The sequence below is a fragment of the Talpa europaea genome, assembly GCF_964194135.1.
Source record: "Talpa europaea genome assembly, chromosome: 15".
NCBI lineage: Eukaryota > Metazoa > Chordata > Mammalia > Eulipotyphla > Talpidae > Talpa > Talpa europaea.
The window spans coordinates 81,705,905-81,729,607 of record NC_140083.1 but is presented as its reverse complement, the minus strand read 5'-3'; the positions used below and the strand labels follow the sequence as shown (position 1 = coordinate 81,729,607).

General features: G+C 43.4%; 2 protein-coding genes across 3 annotated transcripts in view; one reads left to right on the top strand and one right to left on the bottom strand.

Moving 5' to 3' along the window:
• The window catches only part of SARNP (SAP domain containing ribonucleoprotein), a gene marked incomplete at its 5' end in the record, with an annotated part of 49,102 nt that extends 27,355 nt beyond the window's left edge, over positions 1–21,747 (top strand). For both annotated transcript variants that reach the window (XM_084255743.1, XM_084255742.1), the window contains 2 exons: positions 18,573–18,662; positions 21,593–21,747. In XM_084255743.1, the coding sequence (XP_084111869.1) occupies positions 18,573–18,662; positions 21,593–21,634 (132 nt within the window). In that variant the 3' untranslated portion in view covers positions 21,635–21,747. The remainder of the gene's footprint in view (positions 1–18,572; positions 18,663–21,592) is intronic.
• Positions 9,424–10,446, bottom strand: LOC311184889 (large ribosomal subunit protein eL29-like). The gene has a single exon (XM_084255159.1). The coding sequence runs from the start codon at positions 10,419–10,421 to the stop codon at positions 9,831–9,833; it is 591 nt and encodes a 196-aa protein (XP_084111285.1). The 5' UTR covers positions 10,422–10,446; the 3' UTR covers positions 9,424–9,830.
• Positions 21,748–23,703: the final 1,956 nt, after the last annotated feature.

Sequence of the window (23,703 nt, the reverse complement as noted above, 5' to 3'; positions counted from 1 at the left end):
TGCGGTGCCAGTTTGATCCCCTCCAGCTGCGGAGAAACCCACATGGCACAGCAGACCTCTCCTGCCTTGCCTGCTGCTCCCCTCAGCAGCGTCTTCCATCTGTCTGCCTGTTCTGTTCCCCGCTCTGTCTCTGGTGAATCCTCTCACCCTCCCGCGCATCTGGCTTGTACCCCAGTTCTTGTATAAATAAAATAAATCTTAAAAAAAGAATAATAATGGGCCTCCCTGGCGGCGCAGCGATTGAGCGCTGGGTTGTGAAGCTGCCCGCAGTCTCTGCAGCACCAGTTCTATTCCCGGCTGCTGGGCGAGGGTCCCACATGGCGTGCAGACCTCTCCTGCCACCCTCTGCTCCCCTCAGCAGTGTACTTCGTCACTCTGCCTGTTCTGCTCTCCACTCTGGCTCTGGTGAATTCTCCTACCCTCCTGTGCCTCTGACTATATCCAGCGCTTGTATAAGTCAATAAATAAATAAATCTTTAAAAAAATTAAAAAATTGTTTATATCCCATTTATATTAGGAAGCATTTAGCTCTGAGGAAATCTGTTGGAAAAAACTGACCTGACAATGGTTACATTTTGGTCAGAAAAATAAAACTAAAAAGTTAACACATTGTGTCCTTATGGGCCCATATATGTTCCCTAATAACCTTGCATGCAACAGTGCTCTAATCTTCTTTCCCTTTAGATTACATTTTTGATGTTTACTGGGAATAAACATCAGTTCTCTGTGCCTAGCTTGATGCTGAGAGCACAACTGTTCAGTAGCAGTATTTGCTACTGCTGCAGGTTTACGGATAATATTTATGGGTTGAGAGATAGACAGCATATGTGAGTTGTTTTTTTTTTTTAAAGATTTATTTATTTATTTATACAACAGCTGGGGTATAGGCCAGAGGCACGGGAGGGTGAGAGGATTCACCAGAGACAGAGTGGGGAGCAGAAAAGGCAGACTGACCGAAAGCACTTCCGAGGTCTGCCGTGCCATGTGGGAATCTCCCTGGCTGTCCAGTAATCGAACCCGTGCTGCAGAGGCTGCAGACAGCTTCACAGTGCTTAACCTTCTGCGCCACCTGGAAGGCCCCAAATTATGTGATTAATACCACGTGCACCATAATTGGGAATTGTAAACCAAAGTCATTTGTGTTTTGCTGACTGACCAAGGGGAAGTGTACCTTGAATCTGTGACCCTGGTTCTCATCTGTTGCCCGGTTTTTATATGTGAGGGCTAGGTGTCTGATTATCTCAGCAATAACTGCACTCCTTTAGGGAATTGTATGTGTTTGTGTGTTCCGTCAAAATATACAAAATGGAATATCATCTCTCACTAATTGGTTCATATGGACATATTGAGAAAAGTTTGTCCCTCTATACCGTCGACTTGAGTTATTATAGTGTTTCTTTCCAAGAGTATCAGCCTTTTCTCATCTCTTTCCCTGGAATCTTTTTTCCACATTTGACCTGTTTTTCATTTTTAATCCATAGCAGGCTGAGTAAAACAAGAGATACATTTACTAACTTACTAACTTTGTGGCTTTAGCAAATCACTAAACTTCTTTGGTCCTCATTTAAAAAACTGAAACTTACTACCTAACACTGTGACTGTGAAGAATAAATAATTGTATATTTGAAATTGTCTAATGTCGTGACACTTTGACCTTTAATAAATACTAGTTTTCCCTTTTTTCTTAGTTGTGTTCTTTTGACCAACTGATTTTATGGCTTTAAGTCAATTAACTTCTGTGTTTTAGTTGATCATTGATAAGCTCTGTTTCCATTTTAAATCTCTGAGGGGTTGTAGTCAGATAATAGTAATTGGCAGAAGTCTGATGGTATGAGGGCTGTTCTCTAGTAGCATTCATTAGCACATGTTTTAGAAGAGTGCTTCTTAAATACTGTGGCAGAAGCCTAGTTTTTAAAAATTTCCTATGCATTACTGAGTAATACTTTTGTAAAATAAAATCAAAATGTCCCTGGAGGGTCTCCCTGGTGGTGCAGGGGTTAAGCACAGCACTGTGAAGCCATCCGCAGCTTCTGTAATACCGGCCAGGGAGCTACCCACATGGCGCAACAGACCTCTCCTGTTTCCCATCTGCTCCCCTCAGCAGTGTATTTCCGTAGATTCTTCTGTTCTACTCCCCACTCTGTCTCTGGTGAATCTTCTCACTCCCTGCATCTCTGGCCTACACCCTAGTTCTTGTATGCATAAATAGATAAAATAAATCTTAAAAAAAAAGAAAGACCCTGATTGCTTGCTGATTTCAGTAGACTCTGCTGCAGACCAATGTATATGGTAAAGAGAGAGTTTGTGAGATGAAGCTGGCCACGGATCAGTAGTGTTAATGACTGATTTTTTTTTTTTTAACTCACAATCTGATCATATCCTCTTCATATTTTAGATTTATGGCTTGACCATATCACAGATCTGGGGGTACTAAATCTCTTCTTTTGTAGGTCGACTTTTACATTGCTGTTCATGTATTTCAGTTTTCAGCTCCATTAGTGTACTGTACACATTAGGGAGTACACAGAAACTTAAAGAAATCTGGCTTCCCTTCCCCCCTCAATCATCTGTCCCCTCTTCCCCCTGCCCAAGAAAGGCCTGTCCGTTCATGTTTCCAGCTCAAGTCTCAGTGAATGGAATCCTGTTGGTTTAGGATAATGGGAAGTGACGGGGGGAAGAATGGCCCTGGCATTTATAGACATTTTTTACACAAGAGGCTGTAAATTGTCCCCTCCAACTCTTTGGACTGTTTGAGGCTAGAATGGCATGCCTTTTCTCATACAAACCTCATGGTGACTGTGGGCTGAGAAACCTCCCACCCCCACAAACAAAACAAAACCCAGATAAATAACCTCTGCCTGGTTGGTTCTGATTGATCACAGTTAGGTTTTCTGTCTTGTGCTTAACTGGTTGTTTTTTGTTTTTATTTTGGGTGGTTTTTTTTTCTGTTCAGTTTTCCATTCCTCCCAGGAGAAGCAGTATTTGAGTCAGTCCTGTCGCTGGGCAGGACTTAGCCTTGCACACAGGAAAGTCATCTCTGAAAGGAATGATAGCTGGATAGTGGGAGTGAAGATGGAAAGTCAGCTCAGTAATACTTTATCATAGGATATCGGCTTTGGTATAAAAACTAAGTCTGTACTTAGCGTTGTAGTATCAACTGATAGAACTGATTTGAGTGGATTTGACAACTTTCAGAACATGAAACTTGATATGTTAGAAAGTTACAGGAAATTGAGCTAGATGTAAGTGTCTGAGGGGAGAAAGGGCACAGAAAACACTACCAAGCCTAGGGACTAAGCAGAAAACTGGAGTATGATTTATATTCTCCCTCCACAAGAATGTGAGAGACGTGTATGTTACTGCTTTCTGATTCTTGATTGGTAGTAGGAAATATAGGCGTCTTGATTCTGTAGTGATCTTAGTACATCTTGCCTTACTTCTCTACTAGAATAGTAGCAGTTTTTCCCTTCTGTGTTGTGCTGTGCCAGAATATAAAAAGGTTGAAAACAAACTGTCTCTCCATTGACCACCACCTTGTTGTTGGGGCTGGTAGCTAGAATATTTTTGGGTGGCTGCAGTGATTATTTTCGTGAACCTTTTGTGTAGTTATATATTTTTACTCACCATTGGTTGGAGAAGAACCGCTTCAGAGTGAGAGAGTTATTGGGCTTGCCTTGTTTTTAAGGAGGTTGTTACTGAAATGGGGAATAAAGAGGGCACCCATGCCTCCTTGCAATAAAATTCCATTGTGGCTAACTGATAGTGGGCTGATCTCCGTTTAATTTCTTTGAAAGACCTATTTGCGTCTATCTAGAATTTCCTTTAACCATCTGAAGTAAATGAAAGATTTCCCATTTAGCACTGGGTTTGGTATAGAGTGGTTAACCTTTGGGATGAGGAGAAAAGGAAGTTCACAGTATGGATTTCGGAGTTGGTCACTAACTTTCTTAGAGGGTCTGTAATTGGGATTTGTTGGAGACTAGATTTTTTTCCCAAAGGAAGAACTATGGGGCCATGCTTGGGACATTGCTAACACAGAACCGTAAGAATCAGAAGAATCATAAGCTGTGATGAGGAGATTGGTAACATTTTTTTTTTAAGATTTATTTTATTTATTTATGCATACAAGAACTGGGGTCTAGGGCAGATGTTGGGGGAGGGGTTTGGGGGGAGCAGAACAGACAGATCTACTGAAATACACAGCAGAGGGGAACAGCGGGCGAGACAAGAGAGGTCTGCTGCACCATGTCGGTCAGTTCCCTGGCTGGGGATTGAACTCATGCTGTAGGGGCTGGCAATAGCTTGATAGCGCGGAGACTTTAACTTCTGTGCCACCAGGGAAGCCCTGGTAGAATATTTTTAAAAGAGGTATGGGTAGGGCCTCCCTGGTGGCGTAGAGGTTGAGCGCTGGGTTGCGAAGCTGCCCGCAGCCCCTGCAGTGCTGGTTCGATCCCCGGCTGCTCCCCGGCCACCGGAGGAGGGTCCCACATGGCGCGCAGACCTCTCCTGCCGCCCGTTGCTCCCCTCAGCAGTGGATTTCGGTCCTTCTGCCTGCTCTGCTCCCGGCTCTGGCTCTGGTGAATTCTCTCACCCTCCCGGGCTTCTGACTGTACCCAGTGCTTGTGTAAATTTAAAAAAAAAATAAATAAATAAATCTTAAAAAAAAAATGTCAAAACTACCACTTTAAAAAAAAAAGGTATGGGTAGATTATTTACATCCCCAAATGAGTTGGGAAAGTCACTTTCTGAGTTGGTATGAGTTCTTTTTCATCTAGACATACTCAAGTAGCAGAACCTAGGCCTAGTAAACACTTTATTTTCTGTTCCCCTTTCTTTTATATGTATATATATTTTTTTAAAGATTTATTTATTTATTTTATACAAGAACCGGGGTACAGGCCAGATGCGTGGGAGGGTGAGAGGATTCACCAGAGACAGAGTGGGGAACAGAACAGGCAGACTGACGAAGTACACTGCTGAGGGGAGCAGCGGGCGAGACAGGAGAGGTCTGCTGTGCCATGTGGGACCCTCCTGGCCGGCCAGGATCGAACTGGCACTGCAGAGGCTGCAGACAGCTTCACAGCGCAGCGTTCAACCTCCTGGGCCACCAGGGGAGGCCCTATATATATTTTTTTGTTTTTGTTCTTTTCATTTACCAGTTTTCGGAATAATGAGTTACTTCCTGGCTGTGGCCTTTTATTTATTTTTTTAAGGGTTTTTTTTATTTATACAAGAACTGGGGTATATAGGCCAGAGGCATGGGAGGGTGAAAGAATTCACCAGAGACAGAGTGGGGAGCAGAACAGGGAGACGGACCAAAGACACTGCTGAGGGGAGCAGCGGGTGAGACAGGAGAGGTCTGCCACGCCATGTGGGCATCTCCCTGGCCTGCCGGAAATCAGCCCACTGTGCCACCAGGGAGGTCCTGTTCCCCTTTGTCATGGGATCCATGGAAAGCAAGAAAAATGCATTAAGAGTGTAGATGGAGAAAATTGTAGATCCTCTTATTCATTGTATTTCATTGATTAAGATTTTTTGTGGGAAGTTCTGCTTTCATCCAGATTGTCATTTTTCCCAAGAATGCTTCTTCTACTTGAAAAATTATATTATTATTTTTTTTTTTAAGATTTATTTATTTATTTATATAAGCACTGGGTACAGTCAGAAGTGCGGGAGGGTGAGAGAATTCACCAGAGCCAGAGCAGGGAGCAGAGCAGGCAGAAGGACCAAAGCACACTGCTGAGGGGAGCAGCGGGTGGCAGGAGAGGTCTGCGCGCCATGTGGGACCCTCCTCCGGTGGCCAGGGAGCGGCCGGGGATCAAACCAGTGCTCCAGAGGCTGCAGGTAGCTTCGCAACCCAGCGCTCAACCACTACGCCACCAGGGAGGCCCGAAATATTATATTCTTTTAACGTATTTTAACAAGCAAGAAAAGAAAAAGGAATGAATTGTATGTAGGATGTTTTTAGCATTTGAGAGTAGCTATCAGAGAGGACAAATTTCATGAAAAGTGAAGGCTCAGCTTCACACAATTTTCTGTATTTCTCAGGGCAGTTTAGGGCCTAATAAAAATTAGCCAGTCCTTTATATCTCCTTCTAATTCATAATTTGAAAACAAATACTTGGCTTTTTTCGTCTCTACCTCCCTATACGATAAAAACACAGCACTACTGTCCTGCCACCATCCATTTAGAACAAACCTGGAGAGAGAGTGGTCAAGAAACTGTTTGTTTAAAGAGGAAACAATATGGAAAACTCTCTGACCTCAGTTTATCCCCTCATCTGCTTCTTCATTTGTCCCTGCTGAGGAACAGAACTTGTCTTTTGTCTGTAACACAAATACATCTTCACCCCTCTCCCTTCCTATTCGCCCTCCCCATGCACTCTTCTTACTCCCCTCTATTATGGTTCCAATCAATGATGTCATTATGTGTGTCATTCAACTACTGTTTGAACCACTTGGCCGTAGGAATTTGGAAGAGCAAAGAAACAGTGGAATTTTTCTCTTTCCTGTCCAGGGCTCTTGAAAATGTACTCTAATTTTAGCTGGAGAAATAGGAGTCAGCAATTTCTTCACTCAACTTCTTCTGTCTTCCCACTATGCCCTAACCTTCAAACATACTTTACTTAGCCGTGTAGGAGAGGAAGATTGGACATGAAACATTAAGAAAATAAATTGACTGCTTTAAGAGGAAAAGGTCTAAAAATTGGGGGACGCGAGATGAGATTTTTTTTTTTAAAGATTTTAATTTTTATTTATTTATACAAGCACTGGGTACAGTCAGAAGTGCGGGAGAGTGAGAGAATTTACCAGGGCCAGAGCGGAGAGCAGAATAGGCAGACTGACAAAGTACACTGCTGAGGGGAGCAGCGGGCGGCATGTGGGACCCTCACCCAGCGGGTGGGGATCGAACCGGCGTTGCAGAAGCTGCAGGCAGCTTTGCAAACCAGCGCTCAACCACTGCCACCAGGGAGGCCCATCAAGATGAGATTTTTTTAATGCTGCAGCAACACTTATAGCTGGCGTTTTATCCTATTTACTATAAATTGGATCGTTAAGAAGTTTCTCATTGTGGGTTGCATTCCCATGGTTGTGATCACTAGGGTTTTCTCTCTCTGATTTCATTCACTGAATTTGAGCCCAAAAAACTAGAGGTGGGAAAGTTTATCAGAAAAAAACTCACTCTTTTTCTGTCTCCTCTCCTTTATACCCCACTCCCAGTACTGGCTTTGCATTCTTTCTTTTAACATGTCAGAGCTGGTGACAGTGATATAAAACAAATTGTGTGCTTCTTTGGTCCTCCTGTCGTCGTTACCCCAAGAGTAAACACAGCCTGGAAAATGAGGGGGGATGCAAGATTCTGTTAAATCTGTGTTTTACTTTTAAGTGCCTTCAGTTATTTTTGCCAGTCAAGCTCTTGGGATGGAACCATTCTCTTGAGTGTCAGTCTTTTTTTTTTTTTTTTTTTTTAGTGCCATTCTTAGAACAGAAGGCAAATAATTGTTAAAAGCCACCTGTAAATCACAGGATGTTGTATGTCTAGTTGTATATCTAATTTTCGATTGAGTCGTCAGTAACTGGCCTGACTTTTCTAAGCAGAACAATAGCTGTCTGTTTGATCACTCCGATACCTTCCCGGACTATGGTGAAATGTGAACTAGAATCCAAGTTTATTTATCCTTCAAAATCAGAAAAACTGTTGTATGTTTTGTTTTGGGTGTGTATGTGTGTTAGTTTTGTGTGTTTTGGAGGGAAATTTTGGTGCTCAAAGGCTTCCCATAATTATGAGAGCTGTTGCAGTCTAGGAATGGTTAAGATGTATTTAATATTTGAGAGACTAACAGCTGAATAATAGCATTCCTTGGACTGACATTATAAAGAGAGGTGGCATTTTATGTTATAAATGCATATTCATAATTACATGATGGTTCATTTTCTTATGTATTCATCAAATAGGGGGGGCTTGCTTTTCGTATCTAGTAGCTGAAGGAGATCAGATAAAATCCTATAATATTTTGGAGATGGGGATGCAGCAGGGTCAGATTGAGCAATATATAGTGATGTTTGCAAACCAGCAAAGTTCCAGTTTTTAATTAATTCTGAGCTTCCTTGTTAAGATCTAGAAATGTTAACTTCATTCCCTGTCCTTTTCCTTTGCTTCTCTTTTTTCACATTTTTAAAAACAATATTTTAGCCAAATCTTACTTCCTTATCCCCAGAGCAGATTCTTAGGACAGAAAATAGAATGTATTTTCAGGGTATACCACATTTGGAATTCACTTCAAATATTGAGTCTTTCAAAACCTTAGCAGTAGAGATTTTGTTATGGGAAAGGAGATTATATTCGAAATGCTTGATGTCTAGATTTTAGAAAATATTTATCAAGTGACGAATTTACTGAGAATAGAGGAGCCAGTTATAGAAAGAATTTTAACTGCCTTGTTCATGCTTAAATATGAGTTGGTTTAAGAGGAAGAGCAACTAGAAATGAACAGAGCTCTATCATAAGAGGCATCACTTACTGGATTTCTTTAATATTCTAAATGAATAAGTAAAACTCGTGCCTTTAGACAAAATCTTTCTGTTCTCCACCTTATTAATAATATTCTTCCTCTTTCTCTGTATCCCTCATTGTGTATCCGCAATATCTTTGTGTGCTTGAACCTAGTTGCCTCCTTTTTATACCCACTGACTTACTCCCTGTCTTGTTTTGGCATGTTCTTTCTGTATTGAACTCCTCAGGGAGAAGAGTCTCTCTGTTCATCTGTCTGTATTTTAAGGCCTTCAAGACAGGTGTGCTCCTCAAAGCCAGCTGTGACTCCTTCATAACTTTCTTCTTCTCCTCACATACCTACAACTGAGATACCCTGTTTGTGTAACCACAATTTTTTTGGAAGGCCTCTAGTGCTTGAAAGGGGAAATTGGTGTGGAATAGTAGCCTTATTTGGAGTTGTTGAAAAATTCTTTTTCTTTAATTTTGATCTATGTTTTTCTCAAAGTTATTTGCAGTTTCCCCCAATTGCACACAAGGGTCTCCAGCAGACCCTTTAAAAAATACATCCTCCTACGTACACCATTTTGACACTGTGTTGAAGTGAAGCCAGAAATCTGCATGTTAAAATACTACAGGTGAAAAGAATCCCTTTTCCTAGTGCTGATGCTAAATTTTGTAATGTGCAGGTAACTTGCTGTCTTTCTCTGTGCATTTTGAGTAAGACAGCACTCACTTGCCCTCAAAAGTTTTTAGCTTCCCTCTACTGACTTCTTGACATTTCTGCCAAGCTCTGCATCGCTTATCCCTAAAAGCAGCAACTTCCTGGCTTTTAAAGGAGGGAGGTGGGGACTTTTAATAGAAACTTGGGTTCCGGGGGTCTCAAGTGTGAAGCCTTCATTTCCTCCACCTGCCTTGCTTTGTCCTACAATCAGCTAGAGCGAGACCGAGACGACCTCCTCTGGGGTTGGAAAGGAGTGGGGGTTGGGGAAAGAGCTTGTTTTTGGACAAGAAAAAGAAAAAGTGAAGGGAGCTAGTATCTCAGGAGAGTGTTGGTTTTGAGATGACTGTGTTTTGGTTTCAAATCCTGTGATGATGTAGGTTTCCTGGTAGTCTCTAATTCTGGTGTAACTTTAAAATTCTTAGCACGTTTCTGGTTCTAGAAAGTTGATTCTGACCTCACAGTTGAAAGAGATTTTTTTTTTTTTTTTTTTTTTTAGTTTCTGCTTCAGATTTATTTGTACAAATAGCACAGGAAGACACCAGTGCCCTGTAGACAGCAGCCTAGGGGTGACACCAGTCCTTCTGTCCTCACACGGGCAGACAGTGTTCTCTATTCTTAAGGCTTTGCGGGGGCCTGGGCACCTTTGGCAGCCTGGGTACCTTTGGCGGCCTGGGTACCTTTGGCAGCCCGTGTTCCTTTGGGGACCTGTGCTGCAGCCGCATCCTTGGCCTGGGTTTGAGCCTTGCCCTTTGGCCGCGAAAGCCTGAGACCCTTGGCGATGCGGGCACGTGCATGTTTCCCAAGCTTGGGGTGAGCGATGTAGGCAAGTCGGCTGAGCTTGCGGCTGCTGCCCTTTGGGATGTTAGCCCTGACCGTCTTGGTCTTTACAAGGGCCTTGATAGCCTCAGCACGTGCACTCATGGCCTTGGCATTGTTGGCCTGCATCTTCTTCAGGCCCTTCTTGTTATGCTTCTTGGCAAAGCGCATGTTCCTTAGGAACTTGGGATCTACCCCCTTAAGAGATTCGTATCTTTGGGATCGGGGTTTCTTGATGCCATTTCTGTGCCATTTTCGGGATTGGTTGTGTGTGGTGTGGTTCTTGGACTTGGCCATGTCTGCACCGAGGCCCGCGGCTCCCCAGGCGCCTTGAGCCGGAAGAGAAAAAGCTGAAAGAGATTTTTGAGTGTAGGTAGCCATGCACTGCATTGGGAGGTGGGGGCCGGGGTAGGGTGGGGCGGGGGCTCTGTGTGTGTGTGTGTGTGTGTGTGTGTGTTACTGGAGTGTCTCTTACTGTGTATTGGCTAAGATGGCATCATACCTTCTGCTAGTCTGGTCTTTTTTACCTTTAGTCCTGCTTAGACTGTACATTGGTTTTTAGGACCACCCCATGTTCTGTGATCTGGCTGACTTAAAGACTCAGGAATAAACATGTTCAGATGAATTTCAGATACTTGGGCAGGGCGGTGACAGCTGTGTGTTTAAGCATTGAAGTGTTTCTGAGAGAAAAACCATCAGTTGCTGTCATTCACCCTGAGAGTATGAAATTGGAAGCCTACTTACCCTGCAGTGTTTCATAACCTTTACCTCTGGGAAGTCAAGGCCATGTCATTATTAATTTACGGTCGCCTGAAAGCCCCAGGCTCTGCTTTTCATCTTGCGCTCAGTCACATGCAGTGAGAGTTAGGAAGGTGACCATAAGGCTCCTTCTTTTTACCTCACTTTTACCTTACATTCCCTTGGAAAATCAGATTGGCCTGAGAACTATTAACATCTTGGTATGGTAATTCACTTACAAAAGGAGACTGCTATTTGTTATTTTTGTGAAATGTGACCTTATAGCTCATTGCTAACCTCTCTTCCATCTTTCCAGGAAAATACTTCCTAGGAAGTAACTGTTAAAGTGGAATAAACAAAGTGTTCAAGTCCTGGTGGGAATATATATGAGACTTTCAATGTGATACTTTAATTTATTTTTTATAAAGATTTATTTTATTTATTTATGCATAGAAGAACTGGGGTGTAGGCCAGAAGTAGGTATGGGGAGGGAGGGGGTGGAGGTGAGAGGATTCACCAGAGACAGAGTGGGGAGCAGAACAGGCAGATGTACTGATATATACTGCTGAGGAGAGCAGTGGGAGAGACAGGAGAGGTCTGCTGTACCAGGTAGGTTAGCTCCCTGCCTGGGGATAGAACTCATGCCACAGTGGCTGATGATAGCTTGATAGCGCTGAGAGTTGAACCCCTGCACCACCAGGTAGGCCCTATATGAGACTTTTAAATTGAATATGTGTTGGATGTAAATTGTACAGCTCAGTATTAAAACAGCTATTGGAGAATGACCGGTTCCAACTCATAGCAGTACCTGAACTTCCCTGAAATGCCCTTTTCTACTTGTCAAGATATCTCTGACTTAAATCTTTCTGCTGCTTATCCACAGTGTAAGGAAGAATGATTGGTGAGTGAGTTTGTTGCACTGACCAGGAAAAAATGCCTGAGTTGGTTAATTCTTTTGGTCTCCTCAGGGGATACCTAGGCTATTTTTTATTTGAATTCAGTAAATACCCTTGCTTAGTGTTTTTTTTTTTTTTTTCTTTTCTATAGACGCATGCTTCATTTATTTGTTTGCTGGTTTGTTTGTTTGTTTTTTGTTTATACATGCACTGGGTACAGCCAGAAGCGCGGGAGGGTGAGAGAATTCACCAGAGCCAGAGCGGGTAGCAGAGCAGGCAGAAGGACCGAAGCACACTGCCGAGAGGAGCAGCGGGCGGCAGGAGAGGTCTGCGCGCCATGTGGGACCCTCCTCCAGTGGCCGGGGAGCAGCCGGGGATCGAACCGGCGCCTCCGAGGCCGCGGGCAGCTTCGCAACCCAGCGCTCAACCGCTGCGCCACCGGGGAGGCCCCCTTGCTTAGTGTTTTGAATTACAAAATTCAAGTTCCATAAATAAGCCTAGCTTTCCATTTGGATCACTGATTTGTTTCTCTTTATGATCCAAAGTGACACCGATAGTAAGATTGAGGAAGATGAACACTTTCAACAAAACCATGTGGTACTAATTAAATCAAAGTGGACACCTTTGAGCAGGCAAATACCCATAGCATATGAAGCTTGGAGCATTATTATTTATTGTCTTCTGTGTAAAATTACTAAGTTTTGAAAAACATTCTCTTGAATTTGAATTTTAAAGATACAGGTTGGGTTTGGAAGGCAGCAAAACTAGAACCATTTTGGGTAGAGATCTTATCATGGATACTATTTGCTTAAAAAGATGCAACTACTTTAGAAAGCATCTGTGATATTTCAGAAAAATAATTGTACCAGATCTTACATGTGGGACTTAATTCCTGGTTACAGTGTGTATGCCATTGAAACCATTGGCAAGATCCCTTTATTTAAAAATTTTAGTGTTTACCTAATACCTCTGTCCCCTTTTTTTTCTTTGGGAGCATCAAGTTGGTTTTTGTTTTTTTGTTTTTAATCCCATTATATTTAGAGAGAGGCATAAGCTCTTAGAGCCAGTCCCACCACAGTAACTGACTGCACTTCATCTTGCCTTTTAACCCTCTAGCTCAGGACCAGAGCCTCCATCTCTGGAGTTCACCTGCCTGCCTGCTGGCCTTCCTCCCTCCCTCTCCCTCCACCTCCCCTCCCTCCCTTCCCTCCCTCTTCTTTCCTTCCTTTCTTTCATTTATGCATACAAAAGAACTGGGGGACAGGCCAGAGGTGTGGGGGGTGAGAGGATTCACCAGAGTCAGAGTGGGGAGCAGAACAGGCAGACTGACTGAAATACACTGCTGAGGGGAGCAGCGGGCAAGACAGGAGAGGTCTGCTGCTCCATGTGAGTCACCTCTCTGGCCAGCCAGGATCGAACTTGTGCTGCTGTGGCTGGCTACAGCTTGATGGTGCTGTGTCTTTAACCCCTGCGCCACCAGTGAGGCCCCCTGGAGCTCGTATTTCTTACCACAATACTTCTGGCCTCTCCTTTCTAATAGAAATATTTGCAAAACCACTTGCCAGGGGTAGGCCATATATTTGGCTCCAGACTTTATAGCAGTGAGTAAAAAGAAGAAAATATATTTCTTCTGTTTTTGTAGTGAGGTAGAAAACTTAACAGCTTGCTCAGAAAAAGCATAATTTGGGGTTGAGCCAAAAAGAAAAATTTCCCATGGGTCCTCATAATGCAGTAATGTAAAGAACATTGACATGCATCATTACAGTAGCTCAATTATGAATTTATAAGCCCCGTGAGATTATGGATCATTGTCTTACTCATTTTTCTGTTCCCATTGTCAGAACAGTGCATGACCCAAAGTAGAAACTCAGTGGATATTGGAATGACTAGTGGATGAATGAATTGATTTTAAGGGTTTCAGTGTCATTGAAAATGTTGAGCGAAGTTGGTGTAGAGTAATTCAGTGAATACAGTTCCTCTGGGGCCTTAAGAATACCTGGGATTAGGCCTGCTGAGTGAGAGGTTGGAGCCTGGCTCAGTTCCCTTGAATGTATCTTAGATAGATGTTGTTATTTAGTAAGATTTAAGTAGCAAGTCAGCTGACGGCCAGTAATTTCTACACGCACAATCCTCTTATTATCTTCCCCTAATTGTTGTGGTTTTTTTTAAAGCTTACTCTCAACAAGAGGAAGGGAACTGTTCAAAAGAGAAGACCCATATAAGAATCGCGGAGCAGTTTTGAGACTGTTATTAATTATTAGGGGTGATGATTTAGTGAAGTCTGGCAGCATAGATTTATGTTAGGGTCATGAAAAGAGAAAGATGGCTTAATAGTACAGGCGGGGAAGACTATGGTTTTGATTCTGCCACACTTTAACTCTAAGTGTAGTCATCTGTCCAGGTGTCGGTGTTCACATTCCTTTGCAGCTAAGGGAGTTTCCTTGTTGCTTTGGTTGTGGGTTTGTTACCTACTTTTGATTATTTTACTTTTGATGTAGAAAAATTAATTGTTAGTTTCAAAATTTTATTGATAATCTCAGATTTTGTTTCAAGGACAAGAAGGAATGTGCAATAAAAATAATAGCTAACACTTTGTAAATACCTGTATGATAGTTCTGTGCACTGCCCGCTTTCACGCGTGTAATTTGCATCTCAGGGCTTCCTTGGGTGTCTGTTTCTATCTCAGCAGGAATTGTTTTCTTTACATGGCCTGAGGATTTTCCAAATATGGAAGGGAAACAAAGAGAAAAGAAAATTTTGAAAATTGAAGATGTCTTCTGAAGGGCTCAATTTAGAATTATTTTATTCCACTTTGGAAAATACAATGATGATGATTCATAGGGTATTTGACTTTATTAAATCTATGCATCATGCTTTCTGCTCCGTGCTGCTTTTGTGGATCTTCTCTTTTGCACAGTTCCCTTTCTCTTGTCTGAGCTTTTGGAAAAAACGGGATGGTAAGAGGATTGTGTGTGTAGAAATTACTGGCCATCAGCTGATTTGCTATTAAATCCTAGTGCGAAGGCGGGGGACGTGAAGTGTACAGATTGGTGGGAGTGTTCAATGCCTGCGTTACTCAGTAATGGTGGATTTTGGATTTTGAGGATTGATTTTGGATGCAAGTTGTATGTTTTGAGGGTTTTTGTTTGATAGGAGGTAAGGACACTTCAGATTCAAGCACTGCTCTTCCCACACAGGAGCATACTTAGGAAGAAAAAAGATTGGTTAGTAGTTGAAAGTTTGCTGGAGGGAAGTGGGGGAGGGAGGAAGAAGGGAAAGGTTTGCAAATGCATGTGACACTGAGCTAGAGGGGTCAGTGCTGCTTGCAGATGCACAACCCCATTTGTGCACTTGAGCATGGCCTGGGGGAGCACTGGCCTGATGAATGCTGAGAGCCAGGAGAGATGCGGAGAGAGATGCAGAGAGATGTGTTTGATGGAGGTAATTTCCCTCAGATGGGTCTCCCATCCCATGAATCAAAACCTGTCAGCAAGCAGCGAAAGAGGAGCTAAGTGTATTCCATGCCGCATAGTCACGCTAGAAGGGCCGAGGGGAGATCATTAGGACGGTGTTGATTTACTGGGCCTGTTATGCACTTTCCCTGCAGGGCAAGGAGGAAGGAGGCTTTGAGGGGGAGCTGAGGGGTGCTGGGTAGGGTGGAAAGGGCAGGCATGCGCAAAATAAATAAAATCCTCACTGGTCTTTGTGGGTGAGGGGTGGGCAGGCTGTTTGTGGGGGGGGGGATGGGGGGGGAATGGTATTGTTATTTCCCGTAGAGCCCCCCGGGTAGATCTGGAGCAGATGCTCCCCCTGGATCTCCAGGAAAGGCACCAAAGATCTGATTAGAAAAGGAAGCTCATGGGGAAATCTCTGATACTTGTCTTAGTGGTTAGAGAAGTGTTCCCACCCGCAGACATACACGGCTTTCCTAGTCCTTGTTCTTTACTCAACTTTAGTTCGAAAGGAGATACAAGAAATGTAATTTCAAAGTGAAATTCCTCATTTCAGACTATAGCAAAATACTAATCCAGAGGAAAGCCTCTGACACATTCCAGATGGACATGGGCTTTGTAGTGAGGTTTGTGAGGGGCGCGCCACCAGAGCTTGCGCTAGTGGAATGGCTGGGCTGCCCAGACAGCCTCTCCCTGTCGGACCTGAACTGGCTGGAGTACCCCCAGCATGGAACTGAATGAAAGAAAGTTGTATTGGTGCAGTTTGTCATGCCCTGACTCTCTCCAGGAAGGGCATGGGGTGCTCCTTTTATTCCCTCTGAAATTGTTTCCTTCCTGGCCTGGAGGCACCAGCAAAATGGAGCTGTTTTATCTAGAATATTCTGAAGTTTCTCATTTTGAAATCTCCTTCAGATCCCTTGCTTACTTTTATCTACATGGAAGTGACTTTCGTAAATAAAAATGTAGTAAGGCCTGTGTTCATTGAAAATCCCCGTAATTATTTTATTATATAGTTCAACAGATGAAATAGCCAGTTAGCCGATATTGGAAACAAATTTAGTTGAAAATCTTTAATATAAGATTACAAGTGAACTCCTTTCCCTAGATGCTGGTTACACAGTAGAGGCATGTGGTATGTGGATGGGGCAATAGCATTGACCCAAAATGAGTGCTGTGAAAGTAGTGAGAGGTGGCAAACAACTATTATTAGCTAAGGGCTCTAGTGAGTCTTCTTCCATTGGGAATTGGGCACTGGCTCTGTTCTGTTACCATTCTTGCAAAGAAATGCTTATATGAGATACCCGAGGAGTCAGGAAAGTAAGTTCTTGAGTGAAATACTCTGGGTTCTATTCCTGGCTTTTCCACTTACTACTCGTGAGACTTGGACAAGCTCCTTTATTTTATTTTTTTTTTTATAGAGGCATGCTTTATTTATTTGTTTGCTGGTTTGTTTGTTTGTTTTGTTTATACATGCACTGGGTACAGTCAGAAGCACGGGAGGGTGAGAGAATTCACCAGAGCCAGAGCGGGGAGCAGAGCAGGCAGAAGGACCGAAGTACACTGCTAAGGGGAGCAGCGGGCGGCAGGAGAGGTCTGCACGCCATGTGGGACCCTCCTCTGGTGGCCGGGGAGCAGCCGGGGATCGAACCGGCGCCACAGAGGCCGTGCGCAGTTTCGCAACCCAGCGCTCAACCGCTGCGCCACCGGGGAGGCCCCCAAGCTCCTTTATTTTTCTAAGCCTCAGTTTTCTTCTCTATGAAGTTAATTTTGTCATAGTAACCTGTGTATGTCATAGTACCCATTATGCTTAAGATTATTATAGAAAGTAAGTGAGTTATTGCATGTAAAGAACTTCAAACTATACCTGGCACCCAGTAAATACTCAAATGTTAGCAGCTGTAATATTACCATTATTTTATGGGTTTTTTAATATTTATTTTTTTAATTTTAAAGATTTATTTATGCATACAAGAACTGGGGTGTGGACCAGAGGTGCGGGGTGGTGAGAGGATTCACCAGAGAAAATGGGGAGCAGAACAGGCAGATCTACTGGAATAAATAAACTGCTGAGGGGAGCAGTGGGGAGACAGGAGAGGTCTGCTGTGCCATATGGGTCAGCTCCCTGGCTGGGGAGCGAACTTTCGCTGCAGTGGCTGGTCATAGCTTGATAGCACTGTCTTTAACCCCTGCTTCACCAGGGAAGCCCTTAGGATTTATTTTATTTATTTGTATATACACAAGAGCTAGAGTGTAGGCCAGAGGAGCAGGGAAGGTGTAGGGGTGTGTTCGCGTGCACGCATGTGCGTGCATGTGCACACCAGACTGTGGGGAGCAGAACAGGCAAATGTACTGAAATATATTGCTGAGGAAAACAGCAGGCGAGACAGGAGAGGTCTGCTGCACCATGTAGGTCAGCTCCCTGGCTGGGGATTGAAGTCATGCTGTAGTGGCTGCCGATCGATCGCTTCATAGTGCTGAGACTTAACCTCTTGTGCCATCAGGGAGGCCCCTATTTTATGATTATTAAAAACAAGAATAGGGGCCTCCCTGGTGGTGCAAGGGGTTAAGTCTCAGCACTATGTAGGATCAGTAACTACTGCAGCCTGAGTTCAATCCCCAGCCAGTGAGCTGACCCACAGGGCGCAGCAGACCTTTCCTGTATTGCCCGCTGCTCCCCTCAGCAGTGTATTTCAGTAGATTAGCCTTGTTCTGCTCCCCATTCTGTCTCTGGTGAATCCTCTCTCTCACACACACTGCCGCACCTCTGGCCTACACCCCAGCTCTTGTATGCATAAATAAATAAATCTTAAAAAAAAAAAAAATAGTGTAGGGCCTCCCTGGTGGCGCAAGGGGTTAAGCACTACACTATGAAGCAATCTGCAGCACAAGTTCAATCCCCCGCTGCCAGGGAACAACCCACGTGGCAAAGCGGACCTCTCCGGACTCTCCCGCTGCTCCCCTCAGCAGTGTATTTCAGTCAGTCTGCCTGTTCTGTTCCCTGCTCTGTCTCTGGTGAATCCTCTCACCCTCCCCCACCCCCGCATCTCTGGCCTGTACCCCAGCTCTTGTATGCATAAATAAATAAATCTTTAAAAAGAAAATAGGTGCATTCTACCACCTTGCTTTCTGTGGGTATTACTCAGTTTTCCATATCTATGTGAACTACACAAATTTCTTCAGCACAAATGTGTTTTATGGATATTTCTTGCTTTTTTTCCACTCTACTTGTCTTGTGAATATTGAGTTCCTATTAAAATTAAGTTTTTAGTTATTCAGAGATAATAAGTACTATATATGCTAGCCACTCAGTTTTCTGTCTGTTTTATCTGTATCATCCTTAGTTCTTGGCACAAGGTTGACTGGAATATTATGACCGTAAGTTAAAACTTCACTCCCATTTACCTTGTGAACAGAGACTATAGCTTGTTTCAACCCTTTTCTTTGTCCCTGAATAGTCTGAAGATGATGAGAAGCTGAAAAAGAGGAAGGAGCGGTTTGGGATTGTCACAAGTTCAGCCGGAACAGGAACCACAGAGGATACAGAGGTAAAATATGCCTAAATGCTTCATAAAACTTTTTTTTTAAGATTTTTAAATTTATTTTTGCGTAGAAGAACTGGGGTGTAGCCCAGAGGTGCAGGGGGTAAGAGGATTCACCAGAGACAGAGTGGGGAGGAGAACAGGCAGATCTACTGAAATACACTGCGAGGGGAGCAGAGGGGAGACAGGAGAGGTCTGTTGAGTCACGTGGGTCAGATCCCTGGCTAACTGGGGATCGAACTCAGGCAGTCGCAGTGGCAATGCTGAGACTTGACCCTTAGGCCCCCAGGGAGCCCTGCTTCAGGAACTTTTGAAGAGAAATGAGGATAAACAAACTGATTTGGAGAAACGGCTGATATTTCCTTGGCTTGCTTCTTAAGTGCCAGGGTGACAGTATGTCATCCTCACTGAATTTGATCAATATACTTCATTCAGTGTTAGAGCTAGTTATCCTAGTAAGAAAGAGTGCAAGAATTTGCAGCAACATGGATGGCGCTGGAAGGGATCATGCTCAGCGAAATAAGCCAGAAAGAAAAAGAAAAATACCGGATGGTCTCACTCATAGCAGGAATCTAGAAAACTTACATAAGGGACCAGGAAAAAGAAGAACTATAAGAAAGTGAAAATCAAAATCAACAAACAACTATGAACAGAGACACTCTATGGGGGGGGTGGGGGGTGGGGAGGGGAAGGATTGGGGTCAAAATAAGGGGGTCACAATTGTATGGGGAATATAAAAATAAAAAAATATATATAAAAAAAGATTGAATAAAGAGAAAGTACAAAAAAAAAAGAGTGTAAGATTTGGAATCAGATAGCCTTGGATTGAAAAGTGGCTCTGCCACTTGGTATCAATTACAAGTTATGCTTTGCTTTTTTTAAAGATTTATTTATTTATGCATACAAGAGCTGGGGCACAGGCCAGAGGTGCGGGGTGAGGGGGTGAGAGGATTCTGTGGGTATTACCCACAAAGACAGAGCGGGGAACAGAACTGGCAGCCTGACCGAAGTACACTGCTAAGGGGAGCAGCGGGCAAGTCAGGAGAGGTCTCCTACACCGTATGGGTATCTCCCTGGCTGGCTGGGGATTGAACTCGTGCTGCAGAGGTTGTGGACAGCTTCACAGGTTGCGTTCCAACCCCCTGCACCACCAGGGAGGCCCCCAAGTTATGCTTTTCTGAGCCTTCAGCTTCATTATCTGGAAAGTGGAATTAATACTTTGAAGAAGCATGAAATGAAATGATTCTAGGTAAAAAGAAACAACTCTTTGTAAAATGCTTGACATGGTGCCTTTAATACTGTACTTGTTAAGTAGTAATATCTGTGATTGTTACATGCCATGCATATTTTTTGATCGCTTCATGCAAGCCCTGACTAATCTAGCCTACCTCCCCTCTGGATTAGGACAGTGGACTCAAATAAGACTGTTGTTACCATTTTATTTACAACTAGCTTCTCAAAATGAAAGCGTCTCCCATCACCCCCAGCAAGATTTGTGTTAATCTGTACCCCAGCTTTCCCTGGAGTAAATCTTACTCTCTGAGGCTGAGCATTGGCAGACTGCTCAGAGCCTTGACAAATACTGATTTGCTGACTTGAGAGTCTCTCTAATAGAGATCGGGTGTCACCTGAGGTGTGCGTGAACACTTGAAATAATGAATATAGAAACTTCCTGCACGGTGAAGAATTTGAAATGTTCTTTTATACATTTAAAGCGTTAACTACTTTCCATCTATTTCTGGAAATGGCCTCAAAATCTTAGTCTCTTCATGAATAAGTATCAGAATCCAGTTTATTCTTTCCACTAGGAAAAAACTAAGAGTTTGTATTCTTTATGCTACTAATTCAGAACAAAGCATTACCTGTTGTCCGTCTCTTCTTACTTACTGACTCCCTAAGATAAACTAGAAGTAAACTTAGGCTTCTTTTTAATTCTAGTTAGGATTATTTCTCCTTTTTTAAGGATGCTATTATTAAGCCAGGCGTACTTGCTAAAGTGGTGCTTTGGCCTCTCCAGGATACAGCAGGTGGGGATTTATTTTGCTTTGTGGCAAGGAGTAGTGGCTTTTGTTGGCCAAGTCAATGTACATAAGGGAGTAGTTAACTCCTGAGACAGACGGGTCTTGCATTAACCAGATGACTTTCATTTGATGCCAAAACATTTTATCAGCAGTCCTGGCCGCGTCGTCTGGGCTGATGGGCACGCAGCTCTTCCTCTTAATCTGAACTAAACCACCTGTCTATATGGACTTTTTAAAAAGCCCCTCTTGTTGGGGGAAATGGTCGGCGTGAGGATGGATTCAGTGCCGTGTGTGAGCTGCTCCCAGAACAGAAAGGCGCCTCCCCGCAGGCAGGCCTCCCTCATTTGTGCTCGCCAGTGCTGCCTCCCTTGAGAGGTCCATGGTGGGTACCCTCCCTCCGTTTACTCTGCTGGCACTGAAGATGTGCAGACCTCTCGGTGCTTTTGGAGGCATGAGAAAGAGGGGCTGGTTGGGCTTGACTGCCCAGGAGGGCATCCCCTCACCTTCTCTGCAAATTGGCCCACCTTTGCCCTCCCTTTGTCTTCCGTGACCTTCCTTGTCCCCAGTGACTGGAAGACCTTCTCCAGCCTGTGAGAGGTCATCGTTTGAGGCTAACTTGCTGTAAGACTGAGTGACCCTTCAGGGATCTTTCCATTTTTGCCACTGCTCTCCTCTCTGCCCACCTTCCCCGGTCTTTTCCTCTCCTTACCCTCTTTTCCCACCAAGCCTCCTCCGCCTTAATGGGGTCACTAGACAGATTCAGGAATGAAACCTCTTGACTGCCGAGACTAGCTTTCGGTCTTCCCTTCTCCTCGGGCCAAGTGATAGTCCATGTGAGTTTGATTCAAGCAGCCAGGAGCCCAGGCTACTGTTGCTTTGTGATCTAATTTTTTTCTTCTTGCTTCCTTGTTACAGGCAAAGAAGAGGAAAAGAGCAGAGCGTTTTGGGATTGCCTGATACAAAGCTTTTGATGCTCTATTTTCCAGTTGTTTCCAGCTCTCTGATTCTTGGTCATATGTGTGTATATATATTATACCTAAATGCACAGTCATGCGCCTAGGTCCTGCCTTGCAGTGAGGGAGCATGTACCCCAGGTACATCTGTGAACTCCAGCAGCAATTTGACTTATTGCTGTTTCAACTTTAAGGTTGTTGTGTTACTAGTTGTTTTTTTTTTTTTTAATTAATATTATTATTTTGCTTGTTAATAAAAAAATAGAAAAGAGAACAATGTGTCTTATTAGGTACTCCTTTGAGCTCTTAGAGCCAGATTAGGCCAGATGAAGGGAACTTCAGGGACAAGTATTATAGGGAATTAGCCATAATTCCTTTATCCTTCGGAAAAGAGGAGAAAGAAAAGGACGGAGTCTATCCCCTTAAGCCTGTTTATTCCCGTCTCTCACACTCACCCGCATCCTTTTACAAAACTCTTTGTCCTCCATGAAGAGGCGAGGTTTCACCCTGAAACTTTGCTTCTGCAGATTGGCGTGACCATGAAATGGAGAATTCTGTGGAAGTACACAAGGATATAAATACAAGGGCTAATAATGATCAGTAGTTATGAGCTATTAATGAAACTTTTTTCTTAGATAAAATGTAGTCCAGAAGTACTCTTACTTTTAAGAGTGACCTTGTATGATACTGTGGGTTTTAGCGGAAGCCAGTGTGTGGGGCCCTGTTGTGCTTCAGGAAAGGAGCAGACCAAGCTGCCTCCCAGCACTGCAAGAATTGTAGGGACTCAAAGCATGACAAGGATGTCTTATTACCTAGATCACTGGGAACATAAGCAGTGTGGCTGGAAGCTTCTACTTCCAATTAAGCCCTGTGCAGCTTTGTGGTTCTCTGTTGTAGAAGCCTAGTAGTGTGATTTTGGTGGCATTTCTCAGCTATTACTAAAACCCATTTTCCTTGTCAAACCTCTCTTTAGAAAGGTTTGGTTGTCTCCATGCTGGCCTCTTATTTGCATTTGAAGTTTCACAGAGATCCCAGACCTGCTTTTTAGGTGGTTGGTATAGGGTTTCTCCTTTTAATCTTTATTTCTGGATGTCTCTATTAATATCGTTTTGTTGTTTTGGTAATAAAACTTAAGGGCCTAACACTTTATCTAAAGACTTTGGTACCCTGATGAGATCTTTGTTGCTTGATTTCTATTAAAACCTGCCTGTGATTAATAGAAAAGTAATGGTCTCTTCCTAACAACAGTCACTTTGCACATAATCTTTTTGGTTGCTGAGGTGGACAGGAACCTGAGTTTAAGTGCTTTAGGACGACCTAAGTTTAGCCATTTGCCTTTTTGCTGTGAATTTCATCCCATTCTAAGACTTTGGAGAAGTGCACAAAAGGGGAAGCTGATTAAGCTACTCCTTCCTTTTTTTTTTCCTCTGGCCTCTCTGTCTCCCTCTCATTTCTTTATTCCAGGCTGTGATCTTGAATCTAACTTTTCTTCTCTGTTCTCTATCTGAAGACAGAACCTGAGAGAGTAGTTTGATAAATTGGTAAAGGAAGGAATAGAACAGATGCTGATATTTGAGAGGAGCACTGGGTCTTTCACGCTTTGTCTTCTTGTCCTGTATCACCTTTCAGGAAGGTGTTCAGCCTTCCTCCTAGGATTCTTTTCCAGAAGCCCGCATAGTGATTCTTCTCCCTACTCATTTCCCCAAGTCTTTGATACAACTACTGAATATGGAATTTTCACTAACTTTTTCATTGCATTGCACAGCTGTTCTTATGTTGGTCAGAAATCTCACTTCCAAGCCTGCACATCAAATCCTCTCCTTCCTGTCTCATTATAGTCATGCCATGCTTTTTGAAAATGAATATTTCAGGACACCAGTGTCTTTTTTGCTAACTCAGTCTTAAAATAATAAGCCCATTTAAGGCAGAACAGGCATCCAGGCTTGTAATTCTTTATCTGATCCGAGTACCTTTCCTTCCTATCCCTCAGTCTCCCTAGTATAGCTGATCCAGGATCCAGATGTGGTTAACTGACTCGAGTGTTCTTTTCCCTGTCCTGAAGCTGTGACATTC

Coding starts and splice junctions, on each gene's coding strand:
- LOC311184889 (XM_084255159.1), bottom strand. CDS start 10,421: ATGCAGTGCATGGCTACCTACACTCAAAAATCTCTTTCAGCTTTTTCT.